Genomic DNA, 15824 nt, shown 5'->3' on the forward strand with positions numbered 1-15824 from the left:
TTGAACGGGTCGCTATCTGGTCGATCACGAAACGACCGTCTGGCGAATATAGGGGAAAGTTTGCGCGATATGCGCGTTTGGGCTTTTAATTAGCTGTATTACATAACGCAACCGCGGTGCGGAGGCAGCCACAAAGGATGTGCGAATAAATATCAGTCGTGAAAGCGGCTAACTGGGTAACATTTGCTATCTTGCGATTTACGAGTACATCTCTCTTCGAAGAGGTTACACCCCGAAGAAAATCTCCAAAGAGACACCGCGACATCTTACGCGATTATGCATGTCGTTAATGCAATAAAATTTTTTTATCATCAAGTTCACGCTCATCGCATCATTAATTTTTTATATTTCTGAGTAACATTTGCCACTTTATCTAATCGCTTGTTAACGCGTACATTAGTCTTTCGAGTCGTCGTACCATGTCGCTTTATAGAAAAAGAAAAAAGAAAGAGAAATTCTATATGTGATATTTATTACGTACATTTATTCTAAAGAAAACTTGTGTTATTATGGAAATTGTAATATGAAACTTACAACCGCCCACGCGAACAATATATTATGTATAAATTAATGCTTTATTTAGATGATAAACTATCAACTTTTATATTTCCACGTACTTGTACCTTCCTCGAATATCATGCAATATGTCTCATTACTCATCATCAACATGAAGTATTTATAGTTGGTAAAACCTGCAATTGCGACTTCTCGAGCAATATGTCGCTTCGCTGACCAACATCGCGGACGATGCACTTCTCGATACCTCTCATTTTTTATTCACTTGACAGATCGAGCACCATCCCGATACGGACGTATCGCCGCTGGCTGTTCTTCCCACCCCTCTCCCCATCGTGCTGATTGTGATTTTATAATACAATCGCCATTTCCCCATACGACGAACGCGATAATGAGAAAGTTGTACCGTAACAACATTTCGTTACTTTAAAAAATGCCCTGGTATCGTATCGCGTCCCTGATTCTCGCCGGTCGTACCGTAATAGATTGCGTTTTCAAGATTAATGTCTCCGAGATCTTTTCGTAAGAGCTCTGAATTCGTGGCTTATAAAGTACATCATCCTGGCGACCGTGATTCGAATACCTTCAGCGAAGTTTTCTAATATAAGGCATCTATTGCTTCACACATACAATTTTTATATTAGAAATTAAAATAATATAATAATATTGGAGAGTTAAATAAATCATTTTTTTGTTCTACGAAAATTCTATAAATTTAGTTTTCTACACCTAAAAGTGAAAATTATATTCTATCTTGAATTTCTAAAGAAATTATTTTATAATCTTATTTATATTTGATTATTTAACGCAATAAGATTTCTCTATCGTAAACTTTTAAAATTACAAAACGAATTGCGTGTTGATGTAATATCGAATGCTGCCAGGGCCTATGCAAGGATCGATTTTCATAACGACGATGGACACTGTGTCGAATGTATGTTCTCGCCAAATGGGTACTCTTGCCAAATATTTTAATTGATGATTAAAAGACGTTCGAGCCGCACATGTGTCTCGTTATCGCGTGATTCACTCTTTTCTCCTCCTTTTTGGTCGACAGTTTCGCGCTGAAAAATCACCTCAATATATATTAAATTAAGCGTTGAATCTTTTTTTTTTTGATACTTTACTAGTGCTAACTAAATATAATTTTCTCGAATTTTTGAATATAATTATTTCAGCTAATTAATTGTATTTTAGAAATCTAATATTTTTATAAATTAAAAAAAGATATTGTTTAATTTTCTGAGAAATTTGTTTTATAATATTTTAGCAAAGTATATATTATTTCATAATAACTTTCTTATTCTTTTTATAAATTGAAGTATGTTTGCAATTGATATATTTACAAATTGTATAATTCTGTAAAATAACATAATCAGTGGAATAATCAATGATAGCAATAATTCTAATTGAAAATTTTGTTTTTGACTGTAATTGTGACATTTCTCACAAGAATTTTCTAGACGCATCATTAAAATATTATAAATATTTTAGATACTTGAGTAACATCGTACACTTTCACGTCAGTCATTCAGCATATAATAATATACTTTGTATGCTCTAAACTTACGCAAGGATTTCACTAAATGATGCCTGAAATATCGAAAACTTAGCTACATATGTATGCGCATATCCGAAAGGTTATTATATGTATATACGTAAGCGTATAATACTTGAACATACAACAACGACCACTGATGTAATCCTTCGAGCATTATCTCGTCTCCTAGCAAAAGAGAGAGAGAAAGAGAGAAAAAGAACACAGACACAAGAATGTACAGAATGATCAAATATAATTGCATCACTATTGGCCATTTACGCGCTTATACTCTGCATGCACATGTGCTCATATGATGCTGATATGTATTCCACGCAATCAGTAAAGTACACGCATAATCATTTTTCGCGATCTTTACAAACAATATAATTAAATTGACATTAACTGCGTTTTCCTAACCAGTCGGGAAATGCAAATCTTTCTCGCATATGATTTCTATATTTATGTGATCAGGATTAAAAATATCGATTTAGAAATTTCAGGCTGTACCAATCGTGTGAATCATAAAGTTAGCTTGAACACATCTTTTATCTTTATGCAAGAAGATATATATATATTTTTTTCAATATAATATGCTAGAAAATGTCATACACGAAGATTATTTTATGTTTAATTTGATTTATGAGATCGGGTCTGTCTCCATTATATTAATCGAGCAAACCGGTTCTGTTGACCTGTCGATTTCCGGCGCCGCGTTTTTCGCACGAACAAACCTGCCGACAAGCTCACGAAACTAACAACGGTGCACGAAGTTATTGATCATTACTCGAAATGTCAACGATAAACGCAGCCACTTCGGCGCCAGGCACTTGGTTTCTTCTGCATGAACGTAAGCGGATAATTTGTATTATGATCAGAGAAATGTCCTTCGCAGATTCAAAGAAAAAATATACAAGTTATTCCAGAAACTCTAGTTTTAACAATAATTTTTTAACAATCAATATTTGATGAATATTATTTTTACCTGAAATAATCAATAATTAAGATAATATTTCGACAAATATTATGTATATTTTATGTGACGGATATCGACGGTAAATAAGAATCAGCCAGTTTTATTTGAAATCTAAATATGTAATACAAGCGTGAACACTAGAGACTCTTGTTTCGTTTCATATAAAAACCAATCGCGATTCTCTCCTTGTGCACATGTTTGCCTCATCCATTCACACAGTCATTCGGCTCTACGCTCGCTCCACGTGTCCTCTCCTTTGCTCCATTCTGTCAATTTCGTCTTTCTCCGTCGTTTTTCTTTCTCGTAGCCTACAACGTAGCCGGCTTTCATTCAAGCGTGCATTCCTCAAGATGCGCCGCGAATGGTAGGCGCATCCGCGTGCAACCTTTCCTTTTCGACACGGCCTTAGGAACAGCCGGTGTGAGACGTGCCTCTATATTGCGACAACCAGTCGCCGTGGCTATATCGTACTTATAAGGCCGCGGATTGCAACGTGTTCCTATGCCAGATGATATTTCGAGTCTCTTGCGCGAGATGCATCTCCTTACATTTGAAACCTCGAGGATCCTTCGCCCTTAGTCGTTGTCATCTGGATCCATCGAGACATCTGATTGCTAAAAAATATTATTTTATATAATACGGATCTTGTAATATGTATAATCTTGTATTTATTACAACATATATATATATATATATATATATATATTTATTTATTTATTTATTTATTTACTTATTTAATGGAGACAAATATATGTGCTTAATTTATTGTAAACAGAGAACTGATTTTGTAACAGTAATTTCTCTATAAATCGACAATATTGTTTTGAAACATAGCAGACGTATTTAAAAAAAAATCCATATATCACAATAATTCTTTCTATCGTATATCATAATAATGTCTATTTTTCAATTGTTGATATTTAACAAAAAAACTTAATATCAGTATGTTATGTAATGATTAGCTTCTTGTCACTTAGTTGTTGCAATTATGGACGACACTTTAGTATCACTATATAAAATCGAATAAAATATTCGAAGCGCAAGTAGCATATATGATTATAATGTCAATATGTTTTTATTAAATTAAATTTAATTATGTTTTTTATTGATAATTATATTTTTTCGAAGTTTAATTAATTTCTACTTTATTTTGAAAACAAAGTTGAATTTTTATCGATAATAATTATGTCCATGTATTCTTTATTATAAGTAATCAAAAATAAAAAATCGAGGTTATTAAAAATATTAATGATATTATCAACAATATTATGTGCATTAATTTTATATATTGGCGAAATATAAAGTAAAAGCTAGTTATTAATATTATATGTCATTATATCTTTAAGAGATTTACAATTCTTTTTATAATTTATTATTTGTAATCCAAAAATAGAGTCTCAAGGTATTATTCTGAGTAACTGCATGAAATACATTTATTAAATACGTTATAGATATGTACGTGATTTTTATATCGTTATGAATGATTAATGAATTTCTTTACATGTTATTTCTACCTTAATATGAGGTAAATTGATAATTGGATTTTGCGTCTATTTTATTTCTTTTCATGTTATTTCTCAAAGGTATAATTTAAAAATATTGTTTCAATGACTCATCGCGTGATGAACATAATTACTCTAACAATAATGCTAATAATAATCCCGAGGTCTTGAAGCAGCGAGGCGGAAGTAATGGTGGTATAATTGCAAATTGATTTGTTGTTTTAAACTTGTAATTACTTGTTTAGCAACTTTAACGTTTTTCGTTCAGAAAATTATATAAGAAGATTCTTCGTCGATCTTTTCAAAATATCCATAATTTCTCTGACGTTTCTGAGATGTACCCGAGACAGTCGTGCAGATTTGTATCGAGGCGGGTGTCGCTCGAAGAAGAACAGTACTGTCTCACGAATATCAAACAGGCCACCGTCGGGGGTTTAAAAGGCGTGCAAATACTGGGGAAGGAACAGCCGGTGTTCTCATGTTAATCGGACGCCTTAAAAGTCGGTCGCGGGTCGTCTCGCCTCTCACGAGTTGTCAAAGTAATTTTCGCAGAATCCTCGCGCGCTCCTGCCTCTGGGAGAACATTCCGCTTGCGCGGGATGAAAGTAAAATTGAATTCGGCGTGCACACGTTACGTCTTCTCGCCTGCGGGCAGGCGCTCTCTTAGAACGTTCGTGGTATGTTCTTATATGTCAAGGTCGCCTTCCACACACTCTTATACGTCGCGCATTTGCCTCTTCTTTATCGGTTCACCAGAATAAGTTCGCACGATAATTAGCGAGAGATAACTTTCAGAATATCAAAATGACGAGCCTTTGTATAAATCTGATATATTATAATTGCTATCAATTAATTTATTCGTCAAGGAATCTGTCATTAAATCTGAAGTCGATACTTCTGAAACAAACCCTGTATTATTAACGAGAGACTTCTTTATTAAATACAATTTTCTTACGACCATTTCTTCGGGATTGGAATATTGGAAAAGACGAAAATTATAGTATTTTCTCTATTTTCACGACTGAATAATTCATGATTCATTATTCATACAATAATCGAACGATCCGTGATCTATGACATTATGTTGCAAGAGATGCGCGCACGAGGATCGTCTCGTTTAATCACGTCGAGACGAAAAATCTAACGCTCGTAATTTTTTATGAGCATTGAAACACGTTCCATAATGCTTTCGGCGTAAAAGACTGCGAAACAGAAATTTATCAGTGACATAATTTCATATCGAAATGTCACCGTGGTCATTTAAATGATTAAATGCATGAAACTAGTATTTTTCACAAATTACAGCTATAAATAAAAAAAGATTATTTAAGAGAAAGAATATTTTATTTATATCCATTCTTAAAAAGGTATGTTAAATTGATACTCAAATATATATTAAAATTTTCTCGAAACTTTTCAGTTTTATTGCTGCTTCTTTCCCATGATGCCCATTGGCTCTTTTAACTTATCAATTTTTTGTGTCAGTATTGGATCAACATTTTGTTGATTTTAATCGCTACATCTAACCAATTTGATCTCTATTAAAGATTTGTTGTCGATTAATTATCATTGCTAATATGTAAAATATAAAGATATAAAAGCGCCAACATTTTACGCTCTTTTAAGATCGTGCAAAGATACGATCGTTTGTTTAATATTTATTTTAAAATATAACTTATATTTTAATATAGTTTTATTTTACCATATATGCATATGAAGATACATATTTCAAGCAAGAATTAGAAATCCGAAGTAGATAAATATGAAATCGACGCGAATTTTGTTCGCCCGACACTTATCTTTCTCACAGCTTGTATATTTCAAAGTGTAAAAAAAAGGAGGCCATGGTGTTCAAGAAACTACATATGAAGACACGGCGACATGTTATGATGTATGTAATATGCACAAAAAAATTACTAATTATAGTCTATAAACGAAAATAATTGAAGTGCATTTTATTTAAACATGTTTGACCTGTTGGTGCTACACAGTATCATCATTTTCATCCCATCATCATTTTGTTATTTATTGTTTCTTAAGCGCACGATCGTGACTACATGATCGCGCAGGCCGATATGAGAATCAATGGGGATCATCGAAAAATCTATAACGAACACAAAAGAACACACTGAGATCGATGTCGTGACGAGGAAAACTTTCTCCTTGGCGAGGGTGCGATGTAACAAAAGAGAAATGACGAACGCGTGTACCTGGGAGGAACCGATACTGGTAATCGAATCTGATAGTCTAATTATGTTAGTTGCATAACCATATTGCTCGATTCAACATTGGAAATTAAAACTACTTATGAATGTCGAACGAAATTATTTTGAGGATACCTGTTGAGCAATCTAAAAAGAGAGATACAATTAATTTCTGCAAATTAAAATAATTTTTGATTACATAGAAAAATAATATAAATAACGAAAAAAGTATTATTCAAGAAAACTTATTCTTTTATCACATCCATAATAGACGAAAAAATTAAGTAAAAATTAAATTAAATTAAATTAAAAAAAAGTTTTTATATAATAATTCGTTCAAGATTTTATATAATAATTCGTTCAAGATTTAGGCTTTTAAAGTTGGAATTCATTACTTTGTTATTTACGCTAAAAGAGATGCTATTGGATCGATCTTTGAAACCGTTTCGCCTGCGCAGCAATTCGATCTCTGAACCTCACGAATTGCGATGAAACGCGAGAAGGAGAACGTAGTGCACGGAGAATGATCGGGATCAGATCATATCTTTCGAACATGCAGCCAACTATTGTATTTGCCGTCCGCGCGGAGGCGGGCTTTAGATTTGTGTAGAGATATTTCGCGCATTTAATTGGCGGTGCTAGACATTTATCGACAAGAAAACGGCTCTTACAATGAGATATTTGATAGTTGAGTAATGTGATTTCCACACGAACGACGATTGTTAAAGAATAATTGTCGTCTTGTTCTATATATAAAAAGAAAGAGAGAGAGATGATTAAATGAAATGTTGAATTAAATGGCGATCAAACGAAATCGTTTCGTTAATTTTTAAAGTTTTTATTAAAGTAATTTATCTCGATTATATTATATCATGTATAATAAAATATCTTATTTGCTTCCTGAAGTAGTTACCTTATATTAGGAAACATTCATGACAATTAATCATGATGCAATTTTTGAAGTAACCGCCCGGTATTCGAAATGTCGATCAAAGCCAACGTATCTAGAATTGTCAATCGCAAGTAGCAATTCGGTCGAGGCGTGATTTCGTGGCGGTAGCGTGAGAGATCTACGATGATCGGGCTAGCGATTAGATATTTCGAGGTGCATTCAATCGTTGCATCCGGCCTGATTGCGAGACTCGTATGCAGATTCCCGTACGGATATCACGGGATACAAGCTTGTAGAGATGTAGGCGATTTCGATCTGCCAGTATACCCAGATCAAAGAATACGAGATAAGAATTTATAGAAAAATTTAATGAAATTTATAGAAAAAAGAATGTTATTTCGTTAATCGTTTGCAACATATTGTAATATATTTACATTCAAAATATGGCCACATGTGTATTTCTCTCACTATTATTTCAAAATCATTAATCGGCATACTATATAATGCAATATAGGAATAGACAAATTTATTAAATAGCCGAATTAGGGAAACTGGGTGGAGCGAATGCCACATTTTCCCGTCCAACGTAGATTCCTTAAAATACGCCCCGGGGGCAGAGTGATTTACGAGAGAAGAGACGTCAGAGTCCGAGATTGAAGAGGCTTGTCTTGCGCGAAAAATATTTTCAATTTAATGTAACAGAGAGACGAGAATCTTCCCGCCGCGCAATTTCGTACTATTATCCACGCTATTCCTTGAAGCGCGGCATCACCGACGAACTAGTGATTTAATCGTTCCGACCACGGAGATATACACGTTGAATATGGAAAATACCTTAGGAATAAATTAATCTCAAGGACCGCCTCTTCCCGAGTAATTTGTAATCGCGCGACGCTCATTTAATTAACACAACATCGTATTTTATGTTTCTATTAATGCAAATGTAGAAGCACTAGTCTCTCTCTCCCTGTCTTTCTGTCTCTCTTACGTCGCCGGATCGATACGCGATTTTGCGACACAGTATATTTATTAATACGCAGGCATCTCTCGTCCTTTTTCGGCGCGAGACGCACCATGCATTGTCCTCGAACGTGGCATAAGTGAGCTTCTGAATGTAACGGACACCGGCTAATGCGATGTCGTAATTCTCGTTTTTATACTCACGGCACGTCCCGCCGTAAGATGCGCGCATTTATCTTATTTAAATCGCACGCTTTTGTGTATCCGCGAGGATACGTGCCACACGAGGATTGTGTCGCGTTTTGGATTAGCACGTGCTCCGTTCCCGGAATATTGCTCTCCCAGAGAGTACTATTTCTCAGTCGGAATTGCGAAAATCTATTTTCGAGGATATCCTTAGACAGAATAATTCAGTAATTGTATAATAATAAACACACGATGCGAATAAAAAATTCGATGCAAATTTTTCGCAGAAATTCTCTTCGAAAAATTTACATAGTAAATTACGCAATATATAAAAATATAGCTGAAAAATATACATATAAACGATGCTAAATTTTGCATCACGAGATATGTTTGATAGCGCTGACAATTATGTCAAAGTCTCCCGCTATTTCGCCACGTTCATTATTACGTCATCTACACATGCGGTCCGCTATTAAATATCGCTTTGTGTTATCCGCAAAATAACCAACCGAATTCATTCATCGATGTATTCAAATCACGAGCTATTTGATGTTTTAATGAGCGGAACATCCGCGATGCGTTTATAGCACGACAAAATCGAATGAATAAAATCTCTCCATCGAATAAAAACGCGTAACTAAATTTTCAGCATTTTTATTTCATCGCTAAGAGCAATACTTAATATAAACATTGTCAATGGTTCTTTGCACAGTGCACGCGCTGCAGGATTTCTTAATTAACACAATAGTACTAATTAGTTGTACTAATTTCGCATTCTGAAATGATGTTCTTCGCAACGCGAAAGGAATTTATCTTATGCAAAACTCGTATGATATATATGTAAATGTTAGAAAATAAAACAAAGATTGTGATATAAATATGTAACTTCAATGAACTCAATTTTTAGCATTATAAATTGATGAGAATTTTGAATTTGCTGTAATTAATCCACTCACACGATCTGAACATAATAATAAACCTTTTACAAGTTGTCCTCCTCGGGATGCTGGGCGATGTATTCCAAAGCTTTTAGGATACCAGAGGGGACCTTAGGCGTCGTCGGCAGATGATCACCCTTAGGCTGGAAACCGTTTTCGTCGGCGACATAGCTCAGGGAGACGGATTTGCCATCGGGATTAGGATAACTGAAGGATCCCTGAACATAAACAACGTCTTCCTTGCCATTTTCAGTTTTCACGATCTGACCTTCTTCTTGCACATGAATGCCGTTTCCGGTCTCATAATTATAGTTGTACGAACCGTCCGAATTTGGTCCGTAAATATTCAAAGTCAAGCTGGCCTTTGTCTCTGGTTTCGGTGGAGAAAGCGCAAACACTGCGGACACGCAGAAAAGTATGGCGATCTGGAAAAAATATTCTACGATCAAGCCAGGATGAAAGATTTTGAATAAATGTGACAGTTGAAATATATATCCCAAATAATATTTCAAAAACGTTCAAAATTCGAGTTTTACATTATTATATAACTCCTATTGTAACTCCTTATAATTAATGTATGATATTAATTTGACTCGGTATAATTAATTTTTTTTCTAACCTGATAATCTGAGACTAAAATATTACAAGTTACATATGCATAGGATATTTTCTTTTAGCTTTATGAAGAATCCGATATTCTTTAAATTAAAAATACAGAAAAATACAAAAAAGAAACCACAAAAATGCGAATAATTGTGTGGATCAATAATTCTCTATTAATTTTATTAAGTATATAAGACTTACTAAAGTATTCATGATGCTGATCGTGGCTGTTTATAAAATGGAAAAATTGAAGAGGCGCCTTTTATATATAGTATTGCCGAAACCTAGCTAAGGTGTGAGAATTCTCCGTCTCATTGAGATATTTTTAGCCAGTGTGTGTTGTCACACATTGATATATGTATGCTGTAACACATTTGATTTATAGTAAGAACGTAAAGCAAGATGAGTGTAAAAATAGCAACATAAAAATGAAATCTTTAGTGCAATATTGATATTTATCAAATATTGATTTTATTCGAAATTAAAATAATATATGTAATACTTAGAAATATTGGAGACTAGTTTGAAAATTTTATTGTTTGAAATTTTCAAGCTTTTCTTCTGTTTAGAGTTTTATAATTAATCATGATTTTCTTATTTGTTATAAAAATTAATAATAAATAATCTCTCTTTTTCTTCTTTTCAATAAAATTTTGTTAATATTTATTATCTTTTCCTGCGAAATTTCTTACACGTATTCCGCATGCTATACATGTTCACAAAGTAAGCACGTATGGTATGCGTTTACCTAAGGCTAACAAAATTCAAGATCAGTTTAGTCAAGAGAGCTTTAAGATATGGACATATTTGTAGATAAATTAAATTTGTAGATAATCTATTCTTCACACAAAAATTAATCAAAGACTATTTCATAAAATTAAGATATAAATTTTTTATTAAAGAATTTGGAAAACAAGTTCTTTCTTACAAAACAATATTAAATCCATATATGTAGTAAAAGAGCGTTTGAAAGATAGCTTCTCTCTTCCATCGGATAAATATTGTGCTGTAAAATATTAAAGGTAACAAGGTAAACATTGTCAAGCAAACACGTTGGTCACAAAGGATTATCCTTCGTACATATGTTTCAAAGAAATAAAAATTTTCTCTACGCTAAGTCGATTGTAAATTTTTCTTGGTGTTGGTGAAGGAGCGTGGAATCTCCTAATACGGTATACGTTTTGACCGCTTTTCGTTGACCCGATGATCTCGTTATGTTTCATTACATTATGTGCGTTATAAATTCAGCCAACGTGTAACAAATTCGCGGAGCCTTGGGACAACGCAAACCGAATACGAAAATTTATTTATCATTTATCCTGATCTGTCGCACGACAGGATGATGACAGCAGCTAGTATTCCTCAACTATTTTTTCATATCTTAAAAAAGTAAATAATTGAATATTTAGGTGTAAAAACCAAAACACGCTTTAAACATCTTTCAAATGCTAAGAAATTACTCTAAATAGTAATGTATTTAATATTTTATTACTTATTGTACTTATTTTATACTAAATGTAATAAATAAATAAAAATTGTGAATATAACAGTGTTTTTATTTTCGAATAATTTTTAATTTTATGCCACTTTTAATTTACAATAATTAAGATATTCATTAAAATCACAGCACATGATTTTTAGAAAATTTATTATTTTGTTTATTTTATATTTTATATTGTTTGTTTATTTATAATATTACATTTATACATTTTATTTAAAAGCATAAAGATGTTACATTCTAGTAATTATATTTATTCATTTCAATTATAAAAATAGAAACCAAGTGCGTTTATCTATTTCACTCGAAAAGTTCTCTCTGTAAGAAAATTATTGTAACTTTATTCTAAATACAGAGCTTAAGTAATGTAATTTAAGTATCATAATTTAAGTATAAAAAAATCAATTGGAGGATAACGAAACGCGCACACGATTCCGGTATCTTTTTTTCAGAGGCTATAAATTTCGCTAACGTTTCGCTAATCTACACACAATTGTAGCGCGTGTCATTAATCTCTCGATTAGAAAAAGGTCATAAGTCGAAGGACTGGCACGATCGTATCCTTTTAGTCGGTAGCAACTTGGATTTCTTCTTCTGAGGTGAGTAATGCGCAAAAACGAAAGTCTTTAGTGAAACTATTTGTATAAATCTATAGATAAACAAAGTGACTGTGAAGAGATGCAAATTCAGTAATAGGAATTAATGCTTACTCCACGACAATGCATTCTGAAATGCACCAACCGGAAATTGCATTGGTACACGTAAACAGATGTTAAAAACACGTTAAAAAGTTCGCTAAATCATACATTCATAAACCATAGTTGGAAACAAGGACATATTGTGTGTATTTCATGCTAAACAGCATAATATTTTTCTTGTCAAATATGCTAGAAGGATTTTATCTCCGAAATCGAAACTTATACGCGGATGTCATCCTTTTGCGCAACTCTTTTACTTCAACGTTAAATTATCTTGGTAATTATATAAATTTCTCTACAATAAATTCTCACACAAATCGCACAAATATGTATTAGCAGAAAAATAAAGTTACTCTGTCTATTTGTATCCTTGAAATTTAATTTATGAGAGTTTCAAGGTTTTTAATTTTTTATGATTCAGAAATTGTGTCGGCAAAATATCGAATTTTATTTAAAAAAATATATATAAATCAATTGTAAAATTTATGAGTCAAACTAACAAAAAAAACTCAAGATTTTCTGTATAATATTTTACCCCGAATAAAGGATCAAATTTCTCATTATGATTCTGCGGCGTCTTCGTAAAATTTTTCTGATACATCACTATGTTTCATCACTCGCAATTATCAATATTATATTAGCATTTCTATATATAAGTGTTAGAGACTAATTATTGTTTTAAAAAAGCATAAAAATCGACATGTCCTGCTTTCATGCATTAAATATTTGTAGAGTTGGGATAGAGTAATCTTCAGATAAAAGTAATTTACATGTTAATCATGTTTAACGTCATCCTAATTCTGTGTAAAAGTTACAGTGGAAATGTCACTTCGAGTCATCTAGCTGACTTCGTGTAGGATTCCATGCCAATCTCTTCTTATGCTATCGATAAAGCAGAATTGGGACTTGCGATTTTCTGCGGGGCCTTATTATATTTCGAAAAAATAATTATAACAGAAATAAATAAGACAAATGTTAAATCAGTAATAAAACACAATTTTTTCCTTTTTAAAAATTAAATATTATTTCAGAATTCTGACTTAATCTGAATGCTCGTCGTTTGTAGCATGATGATGATGTAAATATTAACGATAGATCATAAGCAGAGAGTAAGTAAAAGATATCATAGATCGCGCTATAAGATTAAAGAGAATAAAAAAGAAACACAATTTTAATGTTTTCAAATTTTCGCACAATAGAAATTATATCAAACATAATTTTTGCAAATATTAGAACAATAATTCACAATTATCTAGAGTACTCACACTAAGAATATTTAATTTATTTTAAATCAGTGAAATGAATAAGTAATGCGTCAAATCGTTTTTTAATAATAAACTTTATATCAATTATCATTTTTTTAGAAATTACTTAAATTGAGAAAAATATTAAAAACAGAATTAACCAAGAAATAATTTATTCGTTAAATTAGAAAACTTAATGTGAATTTCTATTTTAATGTAAGGGCAAAGAGATTTCTTTATTTTCTCTTTTCTTTCTTTTTTTTTAATTAAATTTTTGAGATTCTTTTATTCGTCGTATATTCACCGAACATTCAACGATATGTAAAGTGCCACTTCATGAAATGCAAGTGTAATAATGCACAGGCGCCGGATTAAGATTACATCAATTTATTTGAATAACGGGAATTTTTTCGCATCACGATTGATTAGTTTGCGGCTCCGCACAAACATTCTTTATGCTGCCGATCGGTAATTTCATTAGGTATCATTTTTCATCTCGATTTTTGCTCGCGCATTTCCAGTGAATACGCCTGCTGGACGTGCCTATGCTGTAAAGTGCTGCAAAGTATAGGTGATGAATTGTCATAATCTGTCGTCCACGGCTCTTTAATCACCGATTACATAACATTTCGCTGAAGCAACTTAAGTGAGTTGGGCTCATCTGTTGCGTGAAAGTAAAAATGCTGTGTATAATATTCAGGTTAGCGGGATGACCTCCGCGCGAGAACGAATTACAGCATATCTTATTCCATTTACCGCAGGAGGCAAATGGGATCATCGAAATATTGGCCAGTTACAATTAATAGGTTGCGAATTATTCAAGGTAAATTGTGGTAATAATTATTAAAATATTCTGAAATGCATTATTTTACATTATTTTGTAATATATGTATAATATATAATACCGGAACTGTTATAATTTTAATAAAATTGTAGAGACGCTATTTCTTTCAATGCTATTTTTATTGATATATAACTTATTTTTCAATTTAAATTCTTTATGCTTAAAAATTTTGAATAAAATTTGAAATGTCAATTATGTATATGAAGGAACATAGTTGTTTGTCATCTACATGAATTGAAATTCAGTGTAAGCGATCAATACCAAGATATACTGAAGTAATTGCACGTCGTCGTTCGTCTGCGTTACAATTTGCGCGTCATGGGAAAATTACAAATGTGGTATTAGATTAATTTAACAAGTGTATCTTGAAATTCGACAAGATAAGACTAACGAGGAACAAGGCGAAGGCGCATAATTAATATGGAAATTAGAAACCCATATACGCACGGGTTTAATTTTATTACGAAATACATTGTGTATGGTGAGAGGGGAGAGCGGAGGCGGCTTATCGGGATTCATTATGAAGTGACGATATCTAACAACGCTGTTCGCGGCGGATCCTGACCTTCGGCGATTCGGCGAGATTGGCGGCTTTCGCGCTTCGAACTTGGATGAAAATTGCACGATCGTAAAGTTTTGCAGTCCGGATGCTGATGATGAATGTCCACCGACCGTCATGTACGACGGTCTTGGCGTAAACAACGGTGATTTGAATAAATAATCAATGCGCGCACGATTTTATTTGAATACCAAGTACAAATTTGTCATTGACGTAACGGCTATCAATTTAATTCAACAATAACTTATCTCGTTGTCGTTTTCCACTATACGGAATATTTAATATATTGACTTTATTAAACAGGATTGTTCCTTGATTAATATTTAATTGTTTTTTTTGTTTGTATTTTTAATAACATTTTTGCATTTTTTTTGCGAAGTGACGAAAAGAATGACTTTTCTTCCTCTTTGAAAATTAGATATGTATGTTTCATTGTATAATATTGCGCTATAATACGATAATGCTTAATAATTTCTTGCGAAAACCGTTCACACGTGTCCGAAGATTATCCGCGGGCGATATTACTCAAAACCGAAAGTTGCCATTGCTAAATATTATTAATATTAAATTTATAATAGCATTGTAATCATATGTAATAGTGCGCGTTATAAATCGATTCTCGCTCTTTCATTCATGCTGAGCATAAAAAGCATGGTTTTATTATACG

At 32.7% G+C, this 15824-nt stretch overlaps 1 protein-coding gene across 1 annotated transcript; it reads right to left on the bottom strand.

Moving 5' to 3' along the window:
• Positions 1–3113: 3113 nt before the first annotated feature.
• On the bottom strand, positions 3114–10612 carry Cpr21 (cuticular protein 21). The gene is made up of 3 exons (XM_083094345.1): positions 10516–10612; positions 9753–10136; positions 3114–3643 (listed from the first exon to the last, which is right to left on the bottom strand). The coding sequence occupies exons 1-2, from the start codon at positions 10525–10527 to the stop codon at positions 9756–9758; spliced, it is 393 nt and encodes a 130-aa protein (XP_082950471.1). The 5' UTR covers positions 10528–10612; the 3' UTR covers positions 3114–3643; positions 9753–9755.
• Between the last annotated feature and the right edge of the window lie 5212 nt (positions 10613–15824).

Source organism: Camponotus vicinus, unplaced genomic scaffold (genome assembly GCF_025532165.1).
Source record: "Camponotus vicinus isolate PSW18456_S1 unplaced genomic scaffold, iyCamVici1.0 SCAF_3, whole genome shotgun sequence".
Lineage (NCBI taxonomy): Eukaryota > Metazoa > Arthropoda > Insecta > Hymenoptera > Formicidae > Camponotus > Camponotus vicinus.